At 54.3% G+C, this 18,118-nt stretch overlaps 1 protein-coding gene across 1 annotated transcript in view; it reads left to right on the forward strand.

The window, feature by feature from the left end:
- Positions 1-18,118, forward strand: part of CNTFR (ciliary neurotrophic factor receptor) — a 29,999-nt gene that overhangs the window by 3,261 nt on the left and 8,620 nt on the right. The window contains exons 2-3 of the mRNA XM_008070831.1: positions 8,941-9,025; positions 13,201-13,434. Of these exons, the coding sequence (XP_008069022.1) occupies positions 8,941-9,025; positions 13,201-13,434 (319 nt within the window). The remainder of the gene's footprint in view (positions 1-8,940; positions 9,026-13,200; positions 13,435-18,118) is intronic.

Consider the following 18,118-nt stretch of genomic DNA (forward strand, 5'->3'; position numbering starts at 1 on the left):
GCCAAGCTGTCTCTCTTCTCTTCTCTTTCTCTCCCCCCAGCCCCCCTGCCTCTGCAGCCGGTGGGAGGGACTGGGACTTCCTGAGGTCCCAGGGATGGGGCCGGGGCCCATTGGCTGCAATCGGACCAGGCCTCTGAGAGGGGAGGGGGCTCTGGCTGTGGCCATCGGCCTGGGGGAGGGGACCACCGTCTGGGTGGGAGGGGGCGACAGGGAGAGGCCCAGGGTGTGGGGGTGACATCTAGACAGAGAGGATGAGCTCCTGATATCTTTCTTTTCTCACATCCTGTGGGCCTCTTGCCTGGTTTCATTTGATCCCCGAAGCCTGGCTTCACTTGTCCACACCTTCTAGCTAACTTTAGTCCAGGCAGCCTGGTTTCATTCGGCCCCCAATACCCACCTTCTTTGGGGCCCTGTCACCTGGTTTCCTTACACCCCGCTGCTTGGTTTCTGTTGTGCCCACTGTCTGCTTTCCACAAGTCTCTGGCTCTATGGGATTGCCCCTGCCTGGTTTCTTCTGGTCCTGCTGCCTGGTGTTTGCTCCCCTGCCTGGCTTCCGTGGAGCCATATCAGGCTCCTTTCAGGGGTCTCAGATCTCCAGCTACACCTGGAGTGGCAAATGGCAAGGATGTCAACAGCATTGCCGATTGTTCCTGGATTGGGGCCTGGCCAGCACAGCCCGGATTCCACTCTGCTTGGACAGCGACTCAGCGGCTGCTCCTCCAGTGATGAGGGGCAGGGCTGCAGGGTCCAAGGACCCTTTAGGACTCTCCTCCTCAGTGGCCAGAGAGAGGAGCACCCACTCTGCTCTTCCCGCTGCCCTCCTGCTGCTGGGCATCTGTCCCCACCTCTCTTTGGACCTGATAGTGATGACAAGGCTTTGGTGGGGTCTGGAGATTGAGGTCGAGGTCCTATCTGCTTCCCTTCTCCTGCCCTTTCTGCAGCCAGGCCTGACCTCTGGGTGCTCAATAGGCAGTTTTGGGCACAGGGAGGTTTTGAAGAGGTTCGGGGTCACACAGCAGATAGCTAGGCTGAGAGCTGCTGCTGATCCTCATCCTGGAGAAGAGGGAGTGAGGCCGGGAGGCAGTAAGGGCCTAGGGGTGATCTGGTTTCGGGGCTTTCTGGCTCTTGCTGCTACCCGTGCCACCATCTCTCTCCCCCAAGGGTCTCCTGGCCCCTCCTGACTGGGCTGGATCTCCCTTCATTCCCTAACGCTGTCGAAAGCAGGGTTAGGGGAGGAAGGAGCTGCCTGGAGAATAATCATCTATTTTCTTGCTTTTAGAGACCAACAAAGTTTCTCCTTTCCTTTTCCTTCCTGCTTTAGGCTACCATGGACTTTATCTTCCTCTTCTCAAGCACAACTAGGCAACCTGAGGTCCCAGCATGGTGACTGTTCTGAGTGTGTAGCTGGGCATTTCCCATTGCCAGGTGTGGGGGTGTGAGAGGCTGGGGGTGACTGGGGGCTCTGGCTTTCTGGAGGTGTACGATGGTGTTTGCGTGGAAGGTCGACTGTTCTGAGTGTGTGATGGCATCCATATGTGAGACCATAGCTGTTTGTGTGAGGAAGTCTATGTGTGTGTGTGACTGTAACTGAAATGTGCGTGTGCATGCACACCAGTGTGTGTGAGGCTGTGGCAGCGGGTGTCCACGTGGGAGGCCATGATGTGTGGCCACAGTGATAGACTCTAAATGCCAGTGTCTGTGAGAGCTACCTGGGCACAAAGCTCTGGCTGTGTATATAGGTGCAGGGTGGGGGGACCTTTGAGAGCTCTGCTGGGTGGTAGTGAGAGCCCAAGTATGTGCCACATCTTGGGGTAAAGTGAGCACTGGGTCCTACGTGACCCTGAGTGGCTGGTATGTGCGTGAGATGTGTGTGCGCGTACTCATGCCTGTGTGCCTGTGTTTACCCATCAGGAACAGATTGCTCTGGCTTTCCCACTGTGAGGAGGGGAGGAAGGGGGAGGAAGGATGGCTTGCTCTAGCCCAGCAGACCAGAAGGTTCCTCAGAAGTAGCGTGCATGGTATGTATGCATGTTAGTGGGGCAGAGAGAAGAGAACACAGAAGACAGTCGAAGCTTCTGTTTCCATCACCCAACCCTGGCTCTGTCAGAAAGACCATCTTCAATTTTTTTGTTACAAGCCAATGTTTCACATGCACTCCCCCCACTGGGGTGTGTGTGTGTGTGTGTGTGTGTGTGTGTGTGTGTGTGTGTGTGTGTATGAGCTGTCATGCATGGGCCTCTGTATGTATTCAAGGATGCGTCTGTACCATAGCAGTGATGGGGCCGGGGTAGAGGTAGGAGATGCTGAGGCAAATAGGTCTTTGTCCCAGCCTCCAACTCTGGAAAGCCATTCTATCCATCCTTCTGTCTTCATGGAGCACCTTGCCTTTAGCCTCCTTCCTGCCATCCTCCGTCTACTGTAGGCCTTTCCCTTACACAATTCCTCCCAGCTAAGGTAATTCTTTGTTTTTTGTTTAGTTGGAGTCTCACTCTGTTGCCCAGACTTGAGTGCAATGACATGCTCACTGCCACCACAGCCTTAATCTGTTGGGTTCAGATGATTCTTCTGCCTTAGCCTTCCAAGTAGCTGGAACTCAGGTGTGTGCCATGACAACTGGCTAATTTTTTGATTTATTGTAGAGACGAGGTCTCGCCAAGTTGCCTGGGCTGGTCTTGAACGCCTGGGCTCAGGCAATCCTCTCACCTCCACCTCCCAAAGGGCTGGGATTACAGGTGTGAGCCACCACACCTGGTGAGAATTCTTATTCAACCCTATTGCTCTGCCCATCCCCCGCTTCTCATGGAGTTCTTCCAGCTAGCTAACCTCCTGCTGCTGCATTCTGTCCCTCCAAGAGGAGCAGCACCCCTCTCCCCACAGACTTACCCGGACTATTGTGTAGGCCTTTCCTCATTCTTCCGGAAGTCAGAATAGACTGGACTGGGGTTGTGTCTCAGGTTCTGTGAAGCTGTCCAGAGCCCACGCATCCAAAGGGAGGATATGAGCTTATCTGTCCCTTCCTCCTCTTCATTCAAGAACTAGGGAGAAAGCACCGGCCTTCTGCATCTAGAGGGCTCCTTAAGCACAGGCCTGCGTGTATGTGCATATACAAGCCCATGCCCAGGCCACCAGGCAGCATGCAGGGCCCCAAGTGGGCGGGACAGATTCCCATCTCCCCAGAACACCTTCCCAGCTGCCCAGCCAGGATCATCATGGAAGGACCCCATCCTTCCCCCACAACACACCCGCACACACGTGCAACAGGGCACGCACATGCTGATCTCAGGGTCCCCATGGTGCACGAGGCTGGGGGGTGGGGGGGTTGAGCACTCAGAGTCCAGGCTGCTGCCAAAATCCATTGGAATCTTGTCCCCCCCAGGCCTCCATCTCCGGCTGTGGAGGTCACAACAGCAGGTGCGGATACCCACCCCCCCAACTCACTCAACTGGGCCGCCTCCTTTTCCACAGCCTCAGCCAGCGGCTGGAGCTGGGGGATCGCTCCCCCTGCCTCCCTCCTGGCCCCCCTCCCACTGGTGCTCGGTTTATCCTGCCCCCTTCTAAGGAGGAGGAGGGGTCCTATGTTTGAGTGGGTATCCTTTCCCCTGAGCACTAAGGCTTGCCCCTGGTGTGGGTGGGGATATAGTAGCCCAGGAGGAGACAGAGCTTGAGTCCTGAATGAGGCACAGCTCTGGGTCCTATGCCATTTGGGGTGGGGGTACTGAGAGCTGAGAGGAGAGGCAGGTCTGGGTTCAGAGAGGAGGGAAATAAGAAAGAGCCAGAGACGAGAGATTCAGAGAGACACAGGAGGGAGAGACACCAACAGGGAGTGGGAGCCCGCCCGCCCATGGCCAGCCGGCCCCAGCCCAGGAGCTGGCCCCTGACCTGGACCCGCCCCCTCCCTGGTGGGGGGCCTGCCGGGCCAGCTGCCAGGGGCCAGGCCTCCCTCCTCGGCCTGGTCCCCCTGCCCCCCCAGTCTCTGGACTGCTCAGGCCTCTGCCCCCGCCCCCACCGCCCACGCTGTCCAGGCGGCCTAGGCCTGGTGGGATCTGGGGGCCTCCCGGCCTCAGCCCCTCCTCCTCCTGGAGCTTCCCGCCCTCCCTGACTGTCTCTTCCAGGCTCCCCTCAGCCAGTGCTATTCCTCCCTGCCCACCTCCCTTGTCCCCATCTTTGCCCCTGCTCCATCTCTTGTTTTCTTTCTCTGTCTCCAAATATGTTTGTCTCTCTTCCCTGCTCCAACCTAATTCCTCTGCAGAGGAATTCTAGAGGTTTCTAGATTTGAATCAGTTAGTCCGTGCTGTGTCCTGTGTTCTTGCCTCATTCCCAGAGATGGGTCCTCTAAGCCTGCTGTGGGGAGAGATGAGGCCCCAGGACAAAAGGTGCCTTTTCCCCTCACACTGTGAGATTCTGGAGTCTGGGGCTGTGGGGGTCAGAACTAGAAGCTGTGGGGAGTCACCTCTGCTTTGTGCTGAGACACATGCCCTTCATCGGAGGAATGTTCCTGCCATATGCCCCTCATCAGAGGAATGATCCTGACCCCACCCCAATCCCTGGCGATGAGAGAGGAGTCCAGCTGGTGACCTTCTTTGAGTCTCAATTCCCCACCTTGGAGATGGAATGGTAACCTTGCTTTGAGGTCACTTGCTTTGAGGCCTCCCTGCTCATTCATTGTCTAGGCCAGATTGAGCCTACCTGACCCTTTGCGTACCCACGCCAACCTGTACCCTGAGATTCAGATCAACACTCACACACAATTATAGCTGAGACTCAGTCGATGGTGCTCGTAACTCCCCAGCCCCACTTGACAGTGGCAGGGATTCCCCAGGGTTGTCTGTGTCTGTGTCTGTGATTCTGCCGGATAAATAGGGACTTTCCAAAATTCACACCTCCCTTCCCCAGGTTCTGTCCTTAGCTGGGCAGGGGGTGAGAGTAGGGGCACAGGGCAACTGGGACATTCCTGGGGCAGACAGGAGGGGTCTTGAGGCCAGCCCCCAAAACTGGGTAATGGAGATTCCCAATCTGGAGCCTGTCACTGTGTCTGTCAGTGTTACCAACGGTGGCTGTCAGCCTCCAGGGGAGCCTCCAGGGGTACTGTAGAGTGGTGTCATTCTGTGTGACTGTTACTGAGCCTATCAGCATCCCTGTGTCACTGTGTTGATGTCACCCTCAGTGTTACTCTTTGTCACTGCCAGTCTCATCGCCTCTTTGATCCTGAGGTTACTGTCATGGTGACTGTGTCAGTGTCAACAGGTGTCGCTGCCCTGTCTGTTGGTGTCACTGTATGTGACTGTCACTCACTGAATCATTGTCATTGTGGTGACTGTCAGCATCCCTGTGTGTGTACAGTACAACTATGTCATTTTCACTGGGTGTTATCACTGTATAGTGTATAGTGGTGTCTTTATGTTACAGCTGGACAGTGGCAGTAAGTTGGGGCCCCAGAATTTGACCCTTGATATGTGTGTGTGTGTGTGTGTGTGTGTGTGTGTGTAAAACAATGACACTGGGGTTCTGTGTCAGTAGGGGTGTTAGGACCCTTGTGCTGATAAGGGGCCGAGGGGCTGCTGGGCCCTGGGCTCCTTTCTTACTAATGGGTACCCTCTGTTCCTTCTTCATTCTGGGACTGACCTCTTTGAGGGACTTACAGGAGCCTGGGCCAGTTTACGTAGCCCTTATCTGGGGCTCTATGGGATTTATCCTCCAGATCTACTCCAGAGCTATGGGGTGTGGACTTGGAAAATTCCTGGAAAAGATGTTCTTTGCTCTGGGATGGGTGGCCTGAGTGAGCCAGGGCAGGGTAGAGGTGTGTCCTGGGTGCCTCTGGGGAGTAGGCCTAGCCAGGACTCTGAGGAAAGGGGGAAGTGAAACTGGCTTGGGGCTTTCTGGATCTGCAGGGGCAGAGATAGGAGTTTCACTCTTGTCCCCCAGGGGCTTCTCAATCCCCACCGAGAATCCCTCCAGGCCCTGGAAGGCCCTGCTCTTGCCTCACATTGCACTGACCATCAGACCATCCTCCTTCATGCTGTAGGAGTGGGCAGGTTACGGAGATGCTCTAGGGTGAGCACAGAGATGCTGCCAGGGGTCTGTCTTTCTCTCTGGATCTGTCTCTCCTGCCCTTGAGTCTCTGCCTGTCTCCTGTGTGCCCCATCTTCCTCCCTGAGTCTCTATTTCTCTCTGTCTCTGTCTCGCCTTGTCCCTCTGCCTCTCCACTCAGGGCTCTCCCTCTCTCCCTGCCTCCTGTTTGCCTTAGAGTCTCTCCCTTTTTTTGGGTGCCCCTAACCCTGCAGTGTCTGTCTTGGTACCCCACCCCCACTCGCTGCAGCGCTCGCTCTCAGCAGCGCCCGTCTCCCGTGGCTGCAGCCCCGTTGGCCCAGGGCCCGGCCCTTACAGTAACTCATCGGGCTGATGGAGGCGACTTTGATGAAGAAGCCACCCCTCCCCCTGCGGGGGCCTAAGCTTGTGGTGTGTGTGTGTGTGTGTGTGTGTGTGTGTGTGTGTGTGTGTATACGCACGCACACGCACATGGGAGTGTGTGCTTGTGTGGACCAGCAAGGAGCTGGGAGCAGAGGCCTCCCCATTCTTCCTCTCCCTTGCACACTCCCATCCTGTGTTCTAACCTCAGTCCCCTCTGCCTGCTCCTCTGCCCATGCTCTGGCTCCTGCTCCCATGTGGTGGGCAGTGCCCCTGGCACTGAGGTGGAGGATCTTCCTGGCTGTAAGGAAGAAGGCATGGACAGGTGGCAGAGGCGGTGGAGGAAGGTCTGAGGGCTACTAGCAAGGACTGGGGTGGGGAAGCAGGTAAGCCTCTAGTCTCTGTCTTTCTCTTTCTGCTGCACCAGCTCTGAATTCAGACAGTTCTGGGTTCATTTCCTGGCTCCACCACTTGCTGGCTGTGTAACTGGCTGTTGTCCTAACCGCCTAGGCCTAAGGAGTAGCTGAAGATGGGGGAGTGGCCAAGGCTCAGAAGGAGCTGGGCCAAGTGGTAGCTAAGGCCTCAGGAGTTATTGAGGTGGGAAGGGTAGCTGAGACCACTTGGGGCATAGAGAGATTAGCTATGCCAGGGAGGGGCAGGCAGAGCACCTGCAGCTATGGCTGGGAGGGTTTGGATGAAGGGACTTTCTTGGGGAAGGTCGAGGGGTAGCAAAGGTCAGGCAGGATACCTCTCCCATAAAGGAGCCCAGGGAATCTGATTCTCTCCAGCCACCTCCCCAGAATTGCTGCAGGCTGATACCCACATTTTTCTCCACTCTGCTTTAGCTACGCCTGCACTGTCTCTAGCTGTGTCTCTGGCACCTTCTCGGGGTGTATCTGGCAGAATGTCTCTGTCAGTTTCTCTGGCTGTGTGTCTGGCTGTTTCTCTGGCAGTGTTTCTGACGGTGTCTCTGGCTGTGTGTCTGACAGTGTCTCTGGCAGTGTTTTCAGTGGTGTAGATACTTCCTGACAGAGCATCTGGCTGTGGCTCTGGCTCTCTTCTCTAGCTGTTTTCTGGGTGTATGCCTGTTTGTGTCTATCAGTTCTCTGGTATTTCTCTGCCTGTGTATCAGACGGTTTCTCTGGCACTGTTTCTGACAGTGTCTCTAACTCTCTGGCTAGGTCACTGATGGGTTCTCTGCCTGTGCTCCTTGCTCTGGCAGTGTGTCTGCTTGGGTCTGGCTGAGTCTTTTACAGTGTTTCTGGCGGGTCCTTTGATTTTGTCAACTCTTTTCTGACCCTCTCTCTGGCTGGTTATCTGGTTTTATCTACCAGTTCCTCCAGCTTTGTCTGGTGGTCCATCTAAAAGTCCCTAGTGTATCTCACACTGTGTGTGGAGCTGTTTCTTTGGGGGTTCTCTCTGGTTGTTGTGGGCAGTGTCTTTGGCCAGTGTCTTTGCTATGTGGCTAGCTGTATCTCTAACAGTGGCCCTGGTCTGGTGTCTGGTAGCATCCCTCAGTGCCTCTTTAGACACTGCTTCTGTGTGGTTAACAATACATATCCCTTCTCAGACTGGGGGGTGTTGTCACATTTGGGGCCTTTTCTGCATAAAATAGTTATTTCCCTGCCCTCTGGTGTGAGCGTGTGCTGGGAACAGGGGAACAGTCCGACCCATCCCGGGAATCAAGACACCAATTGGTGGGTGGAGGCACTGGATCCATCCTGGCTTCTGAGGACATGACCTGAACGTGTTTTGTGTACTTGCATGGATATATGTAGACACTCATGTGCATCTGCTAGACTGAGGACTCCAGGCCCCTGGGGGCTCATAGCTGGGGTGAAGGATGGGCTGGGCTCCCTGACAAGGACTTATATATGAAAATCCCTCATTTTCTCCTGATCGTTGGTGTACAATTAAGCAGAAGCCACATCTGACCTGGGTCACATACCACTGCCCTGGTACTCTGCTGCTTCGAGTTTCCCAGAGCTCAGTGGCAAGGCTCAAGGCAGGGGGGTGGGAATAAGATGACAGCTCCAAGGGACTCCTGAACATCCAGGTTTCAGGCTCTCTCTCCAGGAGCACGGCATGGGGCCTTCCATTCAAGGCAATTTGGAGAAGTACAGACCTCCAATTAAGTTAAAACATCACCCTTTCAGTTTGTGATGTTTATAGCTAATTAGCCAACCTCACCAGTAAAGTCATTCTTTTTTTTTAGAAAAATGGCCCTGGCATTACCAATGTCCTATAACTCATCCGCGGTTGACTACATTCTGCAGCCAGCAGTCTTATCGAACAACAAACCACTGTAGGTTGCCTTCTACCATCTTAGAGAACCTTTGCCTACAGATGCCAATGACATTGCTTTCTATTGCTTGAAAGAGGATCCTGAGCCCCATTAAGGAGGGCATTTGGGGTCAAGGTGCCCTGGGCCTAGGGCTGGGATTTCCCAGTCTTGCCTGAGAACAGGGGGGGCTCCCCAGGACGTTCCTGCCTGGGCTGATGCTGCCCCTTCCCCCCACCCGTTTCTCCCCACAGATGGCCGCCCCTGTGCCATGGGCCTGCTGTGCTGTGCTGGCTGCCGCTGCCGCAGTTGTCTACACCCAGAGACACAGTCCACAGGGTGAGTGCTCAGGGGAACTGCCCGCTGACCCCCTCTCAGAGTTGGGCATGAACTGATGCCACCCAAGAGTCACACACTGGCACTGTCACACTTGAACATCCAGAGGGACACAGAGTCATGTGACACTGACATACAGAGTGGCCCACCAATGTCTCATAAGCAGAGGCCTCCACAGTCACACTGTGGTGTCTCTGGCTTGAAATGATCTGTCTCTTCCTACTAGGGTGGGTATAGGGTCCGGGCAGGTGGGCAGGTGGGAAGGGAGTCGATGGGGGAGTCTAGGAGTAGGATCTCTGTACAGTATCTGGGTGAGAGGGGCCCTCCTTCAGGAGGCATTGATAGGAGACAGTGGGCAAGACTGCTGGTCACCTTCTACTCTCAGCCTTATCCTAGAGGGAATATGGGGACAGAGATGGTAGACTAAGAACAAGATGAGGGGACAGGCAGGGTGACGAGTGGGAGAGGGTTAGTACACTAAGGAAGAGGACAGGTGAATCAGCTGGAATAGTTGGAAGAGGGAGGGATTGTTCAGGGATTGGGCCATTGGCAGCGCCTCTGCCCTCCCTCTACCTACTTTTTCAGCGAGGGCCAAGTCCTTCCCACAGCCCATAGGACACAGAGCTGTACCCTGCTGGGGAAACAGGTGCCCTCTGAACCAGTCCTTCTGCTGCATATGAGGCAGCATCTAAGATGGCCACATCAGTACAAGGTCTGAACTCAAAGCTTGCCTTGAATGAGGCTCCCTAAGCTCCTCTCTTGCATGGACCCTACCCTCTCTACCTCAGGTGAGTTGGTGGAGGGAGAGAGGATGGGGGCACCTCCAGGGACCAGGCACGGAGCGCACCCTGATGGCTGAGCTCTGCCTCTCCCAAGGCTGTTGGTTCCAGAGGAGGAGGAGGTCGGGGCTTCTGTGGCCTCTTCTATATAAGACGCCAAGAGAGCCTGGGTGACCCCAGGGATGCTGACTGGACCTCCCCAGCGCCCACCAGTATTCTCTACCTTGCATGCAAAAAGTCTCTACCCTTTGAGATCAAGACCTTGGACATAAGGTTGCATCTCTGAGAGTGTGTGAGACTGTGTCCTTATGTTGACACTGCTTTTGTGTGGGTGAGAGCATGTCTCTGTTTGAGTGTGTTTCGCTGTGGCTGTATCCTTATGGGATGTGTCTTGTGTGTGACATCATTGTCTGTGTGTGACTGTGTCCTTTATAGTACTGTATCCTTGTGTTTGAGGCTGCACCCACAGCCTCTCTGTTTCTCTTTGTGTGTTTGTATCCCTAGTAAACTGTCTCCCTGTGCATGAGACTGTGTCCCCACGTGTAACTGTACCTCTGGGTGATGATACCCTCCTTCTAGATGCCTGTGATCTTGCATCAGGTGTTACCATTCCTGAAGTGGGACAGTGTCCCTGTGTGTGTGAACTCTTGCATGGCTATGGCCTGTGGATGACTATCTTGTGTGTCCTTCCTCTTTGTGGGTGACTGTCCTTGTCCCCGAGTGTGTGGCAATGTGAAATTGCTTAGGATGCCCAGAGGGACTGTTTCCGGCATGTGGTCCCCATGTGAGCTTGTGTGTGCAGGTGTGAGGGAGCTGTCAGCTCTGTCCCTCTGTGTTCTCCATGTCCATGACCTCATCCTGTCTCTGTCTCTCATCCTGGCTTCTAACAACCTTTTCACAGCTGATTCCTTTGGAGCATTTGTCACCGCGTCAGGGCCAAGAACCCCATCCTCCCCCTGCTGCTTGATTTAATTTCTGAAATGGACAGCACATCAGTAGGGGCACCCACGGGGCGGGAGGAGAGCTGTCCAGAGACAAAAGATTATATCGTTGCCATCTTTGGAGCTGTTGCATGGCTGTGTGTATTGCCATTGTTGTATTATTGTAGCAGTTGTGTCACTGTGTGACTGTCATGTCATGGTGTCCCCTCTGCCTCTGCAGTGTGGCCTGTGGTTGTCTTCTGTCATTGTGTAATCATTTTTTGTTTCTGCCCTTACATCCTTGGTTTTTGGTTGTTGTCAGGTTACGTTTCCACTTTTGTGTGCGTGTAAGGCAGACAAGGTGTGGCAGGGAAGTGTTATCCCATTGCCATTGTTTTGTTGTGTTGTTGGATCACTGCATCCTCATCCTTGTGGCTGTACCTGCTCCCCAGAATTAAAGGACTGCACTGTTGGTCAGCACTGCTGTGTTGCCTCTGGGACCATGATGGCCACACCCCCTCCCCAACGGTCAGTTTTCAGCCTCTTCCTCAGGCAGCTGGATGCAGTTTCTTTGGGGGGGGGTGCAGAGAGAGTGGCTTGGCATGTTTCCTGGAAGCTCCAGGTTTTTGGAAAGGAGGCTGGAGGGGGGCTCAGTGGCTGTAGCTGGTGGATTGGGAGGGGGACTCGGTGGCCTGAGTCTTGGACACTGGGCCTCTGGTCAGGGGGAGGCCCCCATTCGGTCTCTGGTCCAGCCTCACAGCTGTGGCCTCCAAGGCCCCCAGCCTCCGCCCTTCCGCTCGTTCATCCTCTGTTCGGCTGGTCCCAGGCCCCACAGACGAGTGGTCAGGGCTGGCCGGGTTTCCTGCTTCCTTCTCTGACAGGGACAGAGAGGCTCAGAGAGGGGCAGGACAGAGACCGGCAGCGAGGGTGAGAGACCGTGGCACACAGAGAGACCCTGGCACGGCTAGGACGACAGAGGCTGAAAACCAGGACAGATGTTTCAGCACAGAGAAAAGCAGTGCTAGGGAGGGGGGCTGCGTTGGGGGAGGGGACAGCCTGTGGGCCCAAGGGGGATCCCTACCCCCCTGTAGTCTTGGTGGTGTTAACAAGTCTAATTAAGAGGCCACTGGCCCAACTTAATTGGCTCGTTAACAGGAATTGCCTCGGAAAATCCCCCAACTCAGCAGGGTGGCTCTCTGGAGGGGAGATGTAAGCGAGTGTTAACGAGGGATCCCGCAGCCCCCCCAACTGCTGCCCCCTCCCCTTCCCTTCTCCCCTCCCATCCTCACTCCGCAGATCTAGCCAGGACCAGGGAAGCATCTGTCCTTCCAGGCTCAGGGGGCAGGATGAGAAGGGGGCTGTCCTGAGATCCCGATCTCTGTGTGCCTGCTCTTCTGCTGCTGTCTGTAGATCTGCCCCTCTGGCTCTCTGTCCCCCTTGCCTCTCCCACCTAGCACTGCCTCTCGACAGGTGCTCCCTTCCACCCTTCCATCTTCAGTCTCCTGGGCTCAGTCCATCACGCCTGGGTTGCCCAGGCCAGGGCTGGGGTTTGCTTTTGGCTCTGGCAGGTCCCTCCTGGGGGCAGGAGAGGAATGATCAGAGTGCTCACTCTGTCCCAGCAGCACTGCCCTCCCCACTCCCCTGCACCTGCCCTAAGCAGTTCCTGCCTCACGAGGTTGACAGCTGCCAGGAGTTCCCTAGGGTTCGTTCACTCCTGCCCAGTTTCCCTTCTCCTGCTGCTGTCCAAGTCCTGGTTGGCTACGGGAGGGGGCTGCTGAGGAGGCAGGCAGTCAGGGAGAGGGAGAGAGGCTGGAAGAGAGATAGAGAGATGGAAACAGGACAGAAACAGACAAGGATGGGAGAGAGAAGTAGAAAGAGACAAGCATGGGAGAGAGAAATAGATAGGGAGAGACAGAAATGAGACAGGACCGCTTAGTGTCAGCTTGCCTGGGTAATGGATGCTAGTGATTGGGGCAGGGTGTTGGAACCCAGAGCCTGTTGGTGGCAAGAGGTTAGGACCCTGGGAGTCAGGAAACTTTTAAAGAACCTAGGTACTAGAGGTGAACTGAGAGTTCATTGAGAACTGACCCCTATCAGAACTATGAAGTCCCTCTTCCTCCCTTCCCCTACCTCCCTTCCTTCCCATTCCCTCCCTTCCTCTCTACTCTTGTTCCCCCTGTGTGTGTGTGTCACACACACACACACACACACACACACACACACACAGAGATCACCCATTCGCATACAGCCCCGGTGCACACGCACACACATACAAATTTGGAGACACGTACCTGTACACTTGCATAGCCACAAAGTTTTGCACACTCTCCATCTCCCCAAGACATGCACGGTCAGATCCAGAGCCTCTCATCCTCACTCATGCATCCTCACAGACTCTCCTCTGTGCACATTCGCCTGGGAGTGCTGGGCAGGGTAGTGACCTGTGGTTTTTGCCCTCTGCCCTCACCATCCCCCGCAGAGGCACCCCATGTGCAGTACGAGCGCCTGGGCTCAGACGTGACACTGCCATGCGGGACAGCAAACTGGGATGCAGCTGTGACGTGGCGGGTAAACGGAACAGACCTGGCCCCTGACCTGCTCAATGGCTCTCAGCTCGTGCTCCGTGGCCTGGAACTGGGCCACAGTGGACTCTATGCCTGCTTCCACCATGACTCCTGGCACCTGCGCCACCAAGTCCTGCTGCATGTGGGCTGTAAGTGTTGCCCCAATCCCTCATCCGACCTTCTATCCCTAGCCCAGATCAAGTCCCCTTCCTGTTGGGGCATGGGGAGAGAGGAGAGTGGCAACCTGACCTTGGCCTTCTGATTCTATCCTGGCCTGCTGTTCTGACCTCTGAGCCCAGTTTTGCCCACTGAGTCCAGACTCCTGGGCATTTTACCCATGTCTCCCACCCCTATAGAGGTTTTCAAGATCCTAAAATTCTGTCCCCCTGTGACAAAATGAGCAGAGGTGAGCTGGCAAGCGTCTGTGACCTGAATGAGGAGAAACCCTAAGGTCACAGCTCTGAGCAGGATCAGCCTGTGTTGGCTCCCACAGGGACTGGCCGGAGAGTCTTAGGGAGGGAGATGGGATTTCTGGTTAAACAGGTTTAGGTATAGGCACTCTGGGAGGCCCCAGGGAAGGACATGGAAACTTGGAAGATTTGGAAGAGGCATCGAAACTTCATTTCTAGCAAAAAACTGAGTGTGACTGTAGACCTCAGGGACTGGGAGGACTTGTAAAGACCACTTGGGCTGGTGTAGATGGGAGAAGGGAGCTGAGGGAGGGGAGAGGGAGCAGATCATGATCCTGGAAGCTGGGGAAGGCCATGTTCTGGGTCATGTTCTTAGAAGATCACTCTCACTGCAGTGGACAGAGGCTGGTTGGATGGGGCAAAACCAGGGCAGGAAGGATGCTGATACTGGAGGCAGGAGAGATGGTGAGGACCTGGACCAGAGAATGGATTTGGAGAAGTTGAGAGGGTGTGGTTGGATCTCCACGAATTGGTGATGGATTGATTGGAGGTGAGAAGGACAGGAGAGTAGAGAGTGGGAGAAGTCAAGGCAGCTGGAGGTATCCATCACTGCAACTGGGAGAAAACAGGAGGAAAAAATAGTGTGCTCTATTTGGGCAGTATCTTAGTTTGGGTTTCCCTAGAATCAGGTCCCAAGAATTCATATGCAAGTAGCTTATTTGGCAGGTGACAGAAACACCCTAAGGGAATGGGAAAGTGACACCGAAACAACCAATAAAGAGTAAGTTATCCAGACATTACCTCTCAGTGATTGTCATCACCACTGAGGAACTCTGGGTGCTGATACAGAACACACATCTCAGAGTTATTCTGCCTGAGGATTAGGGAGCTGGGATTTTTATATACAAACTCCTGTCCAGCACTGGTTGAGAGATTCTCCTGGGGTGGGGGTGGAGGAACTTTAATTCCCTAACATTTTTGGCCTGATGCCTCAGTAGGCAAAGCAGGTCTTGCTGGCCAAAGAAAGCTCTTAGGCAAATAACTGCAGAAGCTGGCAGTGAGAGGTGATGTGGCTCCTTGGACACCTACTGCAGACATTTAGGGTGGGATCCTTGGGGAATAACCAGGAGTTGATGGCTGGTAGCCAGTGGGTCTGCAGGTCTGGGGTCAGGGGTGAGGCCTGTGCTGGAGATGGAAATTTGGGGGGTAAGGAAAGAAGAGGACACAGAATTGAGCCCTGAAGACCATCAGCCTATAAGGGGTTGATGGAGAGAAATGAGCCACAAAAGGAGATAAGAGGGAACCAGCAGGAAAGCAGAGGAAACACCAGGTGAGTGTGACTTGGAAGATGGGTTTGGAGAAGTTGAAATGATGAGGTCATCAGTGCTGCTGAGGGTTAGGTGGGCAGGCATCTGGGTCTCAACCAGAAGCACCCACCAAGAGTGAATACTCTGAACGTAGTTCCATTTCTTTTCTCCTAAGCCAACGCTTCAAGATCCTCTGGCTTTGTTCCATCTGAGTATGATACACCCCACTGCCTGAAGTCCATTTCTTTATTCCATGGAAGCTACCTAGGAGATACTTAAGGGATCTAGCAGCTGGCCTTTGCTCCACTGTCAGGAAACTGATGTGGCCCATGAAATGTTAGACTGAAGGGTTGCTCAGAACCCTCCACAAAACACTGACCTACCACACTGAAGGAGGTGTGAAAATACATTTTGATGGGGAATATACCTCTTCCCGTGGGAAAGCCTTTTAAAAAAATGTGTTGGCCTGGAGAGATGGCATTCAAAACCAAACATTTCGTTGGAAGCCATGAGTAGAGTGACCCCTGTTGGCCAGATTGAGAAATGCAGGACGAGCCTAACCAAATCCTTCCTGACCCACTAAGGGGCCCATCAGGAATGGAGCACTCGGCCTAGCCCCAGGCCCTCACACGGGGAAAAAGGCCATTTACTGAGTGCCATGGAAGAAGGATGAGCCCAACTTGCCACCAGTCAGCCACACCCGTGTCTTCTCAGTTTGGGTCCCAAAAGTCCTCAGGATGGTGAGGCTGGCAGTGATGGCTGGGCCTTGGCGACGCTGGGCCCCTATCCCTGATGACCTGATCTTCTTTGAAAGGTCACTGGAGGGGAATTGGATCTTGAAGTAATATCTGTAGTCTGTACCCACAGGACATGCCGACAGCTGCCCTATTGTGACCTGTTGTGAAAAGTCCTAAGCAATCCAGACCTTTTATGTATAGGGCTTACTGCCTCCCAGGTCCTGCCTGTCAGAGGAGGACTGGCCACGAATTGGCTATAGCATTGGTAACAGGTACTTATCTCTCATTGCTTTATTTCCTCCTAAAGACCTGGTCAGAGGAACAGGGGACATTAATCATGATCATTCCCGTCACTTTATATTAGTAACAAGACACTGGGTTTGGCAACACTCAATATCAAATTATCCTTCTTGCCAGCTCTCAGAAAACAAGACAAAGTTACCCCTGATTTGTGAGTCATTCAGACCAACAATTATTTAATATTTATCCTAAATATTTGTGATTTGTATGTCTTCATTTCTAAGGGAAGAACCTGGTCTTAACATTATCCTATTGGAAGTCTCCTTTCTCAAGCTGATCCCTGAACTGCTTTTCTCCTGATCCGCCTTCCTGCTCTTGGGTAGATTCTCACAAACAGAACTCTAAGGACTCTCTTACCTAAATGATAGAAGGTCACCCCACAGTAGGAAACAGGGTCACAGTGTTCCTTCTAGTAGCATCCTTTTGCTTACAAGACACTGCTGATTCAATATCATTCTGACTTTAAGCTAAAACAAACCAGAGATTAAAATGATTCTTAAATGGACAGTTCCTTGTCCACTTTTTAAAAAAATTTGTATTTGATTGTTCAGGATGGGGGCTCCAGACCCCCTGGTTCAGCACTCCTTTCCCCTCAGCCCTGTTTGGCTGGGAAGGACAGAATGGGGAGAGGACTATGGTTGAAGAAGTCTGGGGAGAAATTACAAGTGGGAGGCAGGAAAGGGTCATTTGGGAGTCCAGAAGTCAGGGGGCCTTGAGGGATGCCACGAGGTAAGGTTGGGCCAGGCCAGGGGCCTTGGATGCCAGGCGGGAGGAGGCGCGTGGGTGGGGCGTGGGCAGGGCTGGAGCGGAAGGGTCACCCCGCCCCACCCAGCCTGATCTGGCCTGGCCCAGGGTGTGGGCAGCCTGCCTCTCCTCCTCTTTGGGCCGGCGGGCAGACCTCATGCGTGCCGGGGGCTCCAGCCCAGGCGGGCTGGCGAGATGAGAGGAAAAACATGCGGTTTGGTGGGCTGGACATGGAAAAACAAGCCAATTAGGAGGAAAACAAACAAACCTCGGGCCAGCGGGGGCACATGCACGCATGCACACGGACACATGGCCCCGCGTGGGACCCAGGGATGCCCTGCCATGGGCTGACACAGCCACTTGGGTATCTCAGAAGCCCCCTGAAGGGCAGCTCAGAGCATGCCTGAATTCCCAGAGTCTGACGGTGTGATATCTGTACACAGGAGCTTTTTGCTCACACCCTCCCTTTGACACGCTCTCACACGGTGTTCAGTTCATACATGTGAGCATGCTGGGGCTACTGGGCATCTTCCCACACCCACAGTTTGAATAATACACTCAGGCTTAAGCTCCATCACATATGCAGTGTCTCATGTACATGGTCTGGCTGTCATTGTGTTCAGACAGAGTGGCACGTTTACAATACTCTCCCAGAGTACCTTGGCCACACAGCCTCACACCTAGAGACAATCTCAAAATTGAACAGCCTCGCCCTTAATCACACACACATACACGCACGCACACACACACAGTCATCCAGTCCCACACAGCCTCTCATCATAGTTACACAAGACCCAGAGTCTCACAGTCGCACACAAGAAGCCTCTCAGAGTGACACACTCAGCCTCACAATCGAGTGTCTTAAAAACAGCTTTTCCTCCAACGCACAACAGGCATCCCTATCCCACACTGTCCCACAATCTCACAGCACCCCCACCTCCGCCCACCCGGCCCCTCAGCTGGGCTCCAGCTGCAGCAAGTCACTCCTTTTCTTCCTTTTCTTTGTTTTTCTTTCCTCCTTTTCCCTCTGAGAAACCTGGTCCCTGTCAGGAAACCCAAGCCCTTCCCTGCTCAGGGCCCTGGGCCAGGCAGGAGTAGCCAGATGACAGACAAAGCCCCCACTCGGCCCCCCGACAACCCCCCAACCGTGACCTACCCAGTCACGGAGAGGAACTGGTTTGAGGGGGAGGTTTGGAGAGGAGGCTGATCTGAGGGGGTAGGACAGCCAGGGAAATGGAGGAGCCTGGTCAGTGGGGAGGCTGGCCGGGGGAGGGGGCCTGTGAGTCCAGTGCCATGGCCCGCTCTGCCCTCCAAAGAGTCGCAGGCGGCAGGGAG

This window comes from Carlito syrichta, unplaced genomic scaffold, assembly GCF_000164805.1.
Source record: "Carlito syrichta isolate Samal-C Ts95f unplaced genomic scaffold, Tarsius_syrichta-2.0.1 Scaffold112228, whole genome shotgun sequence".
NCBI lineage: Eukaryota > Metazoa > Chordata > Mammalia > Primates > Tarsiidae > Carlito > Carlito syrichta.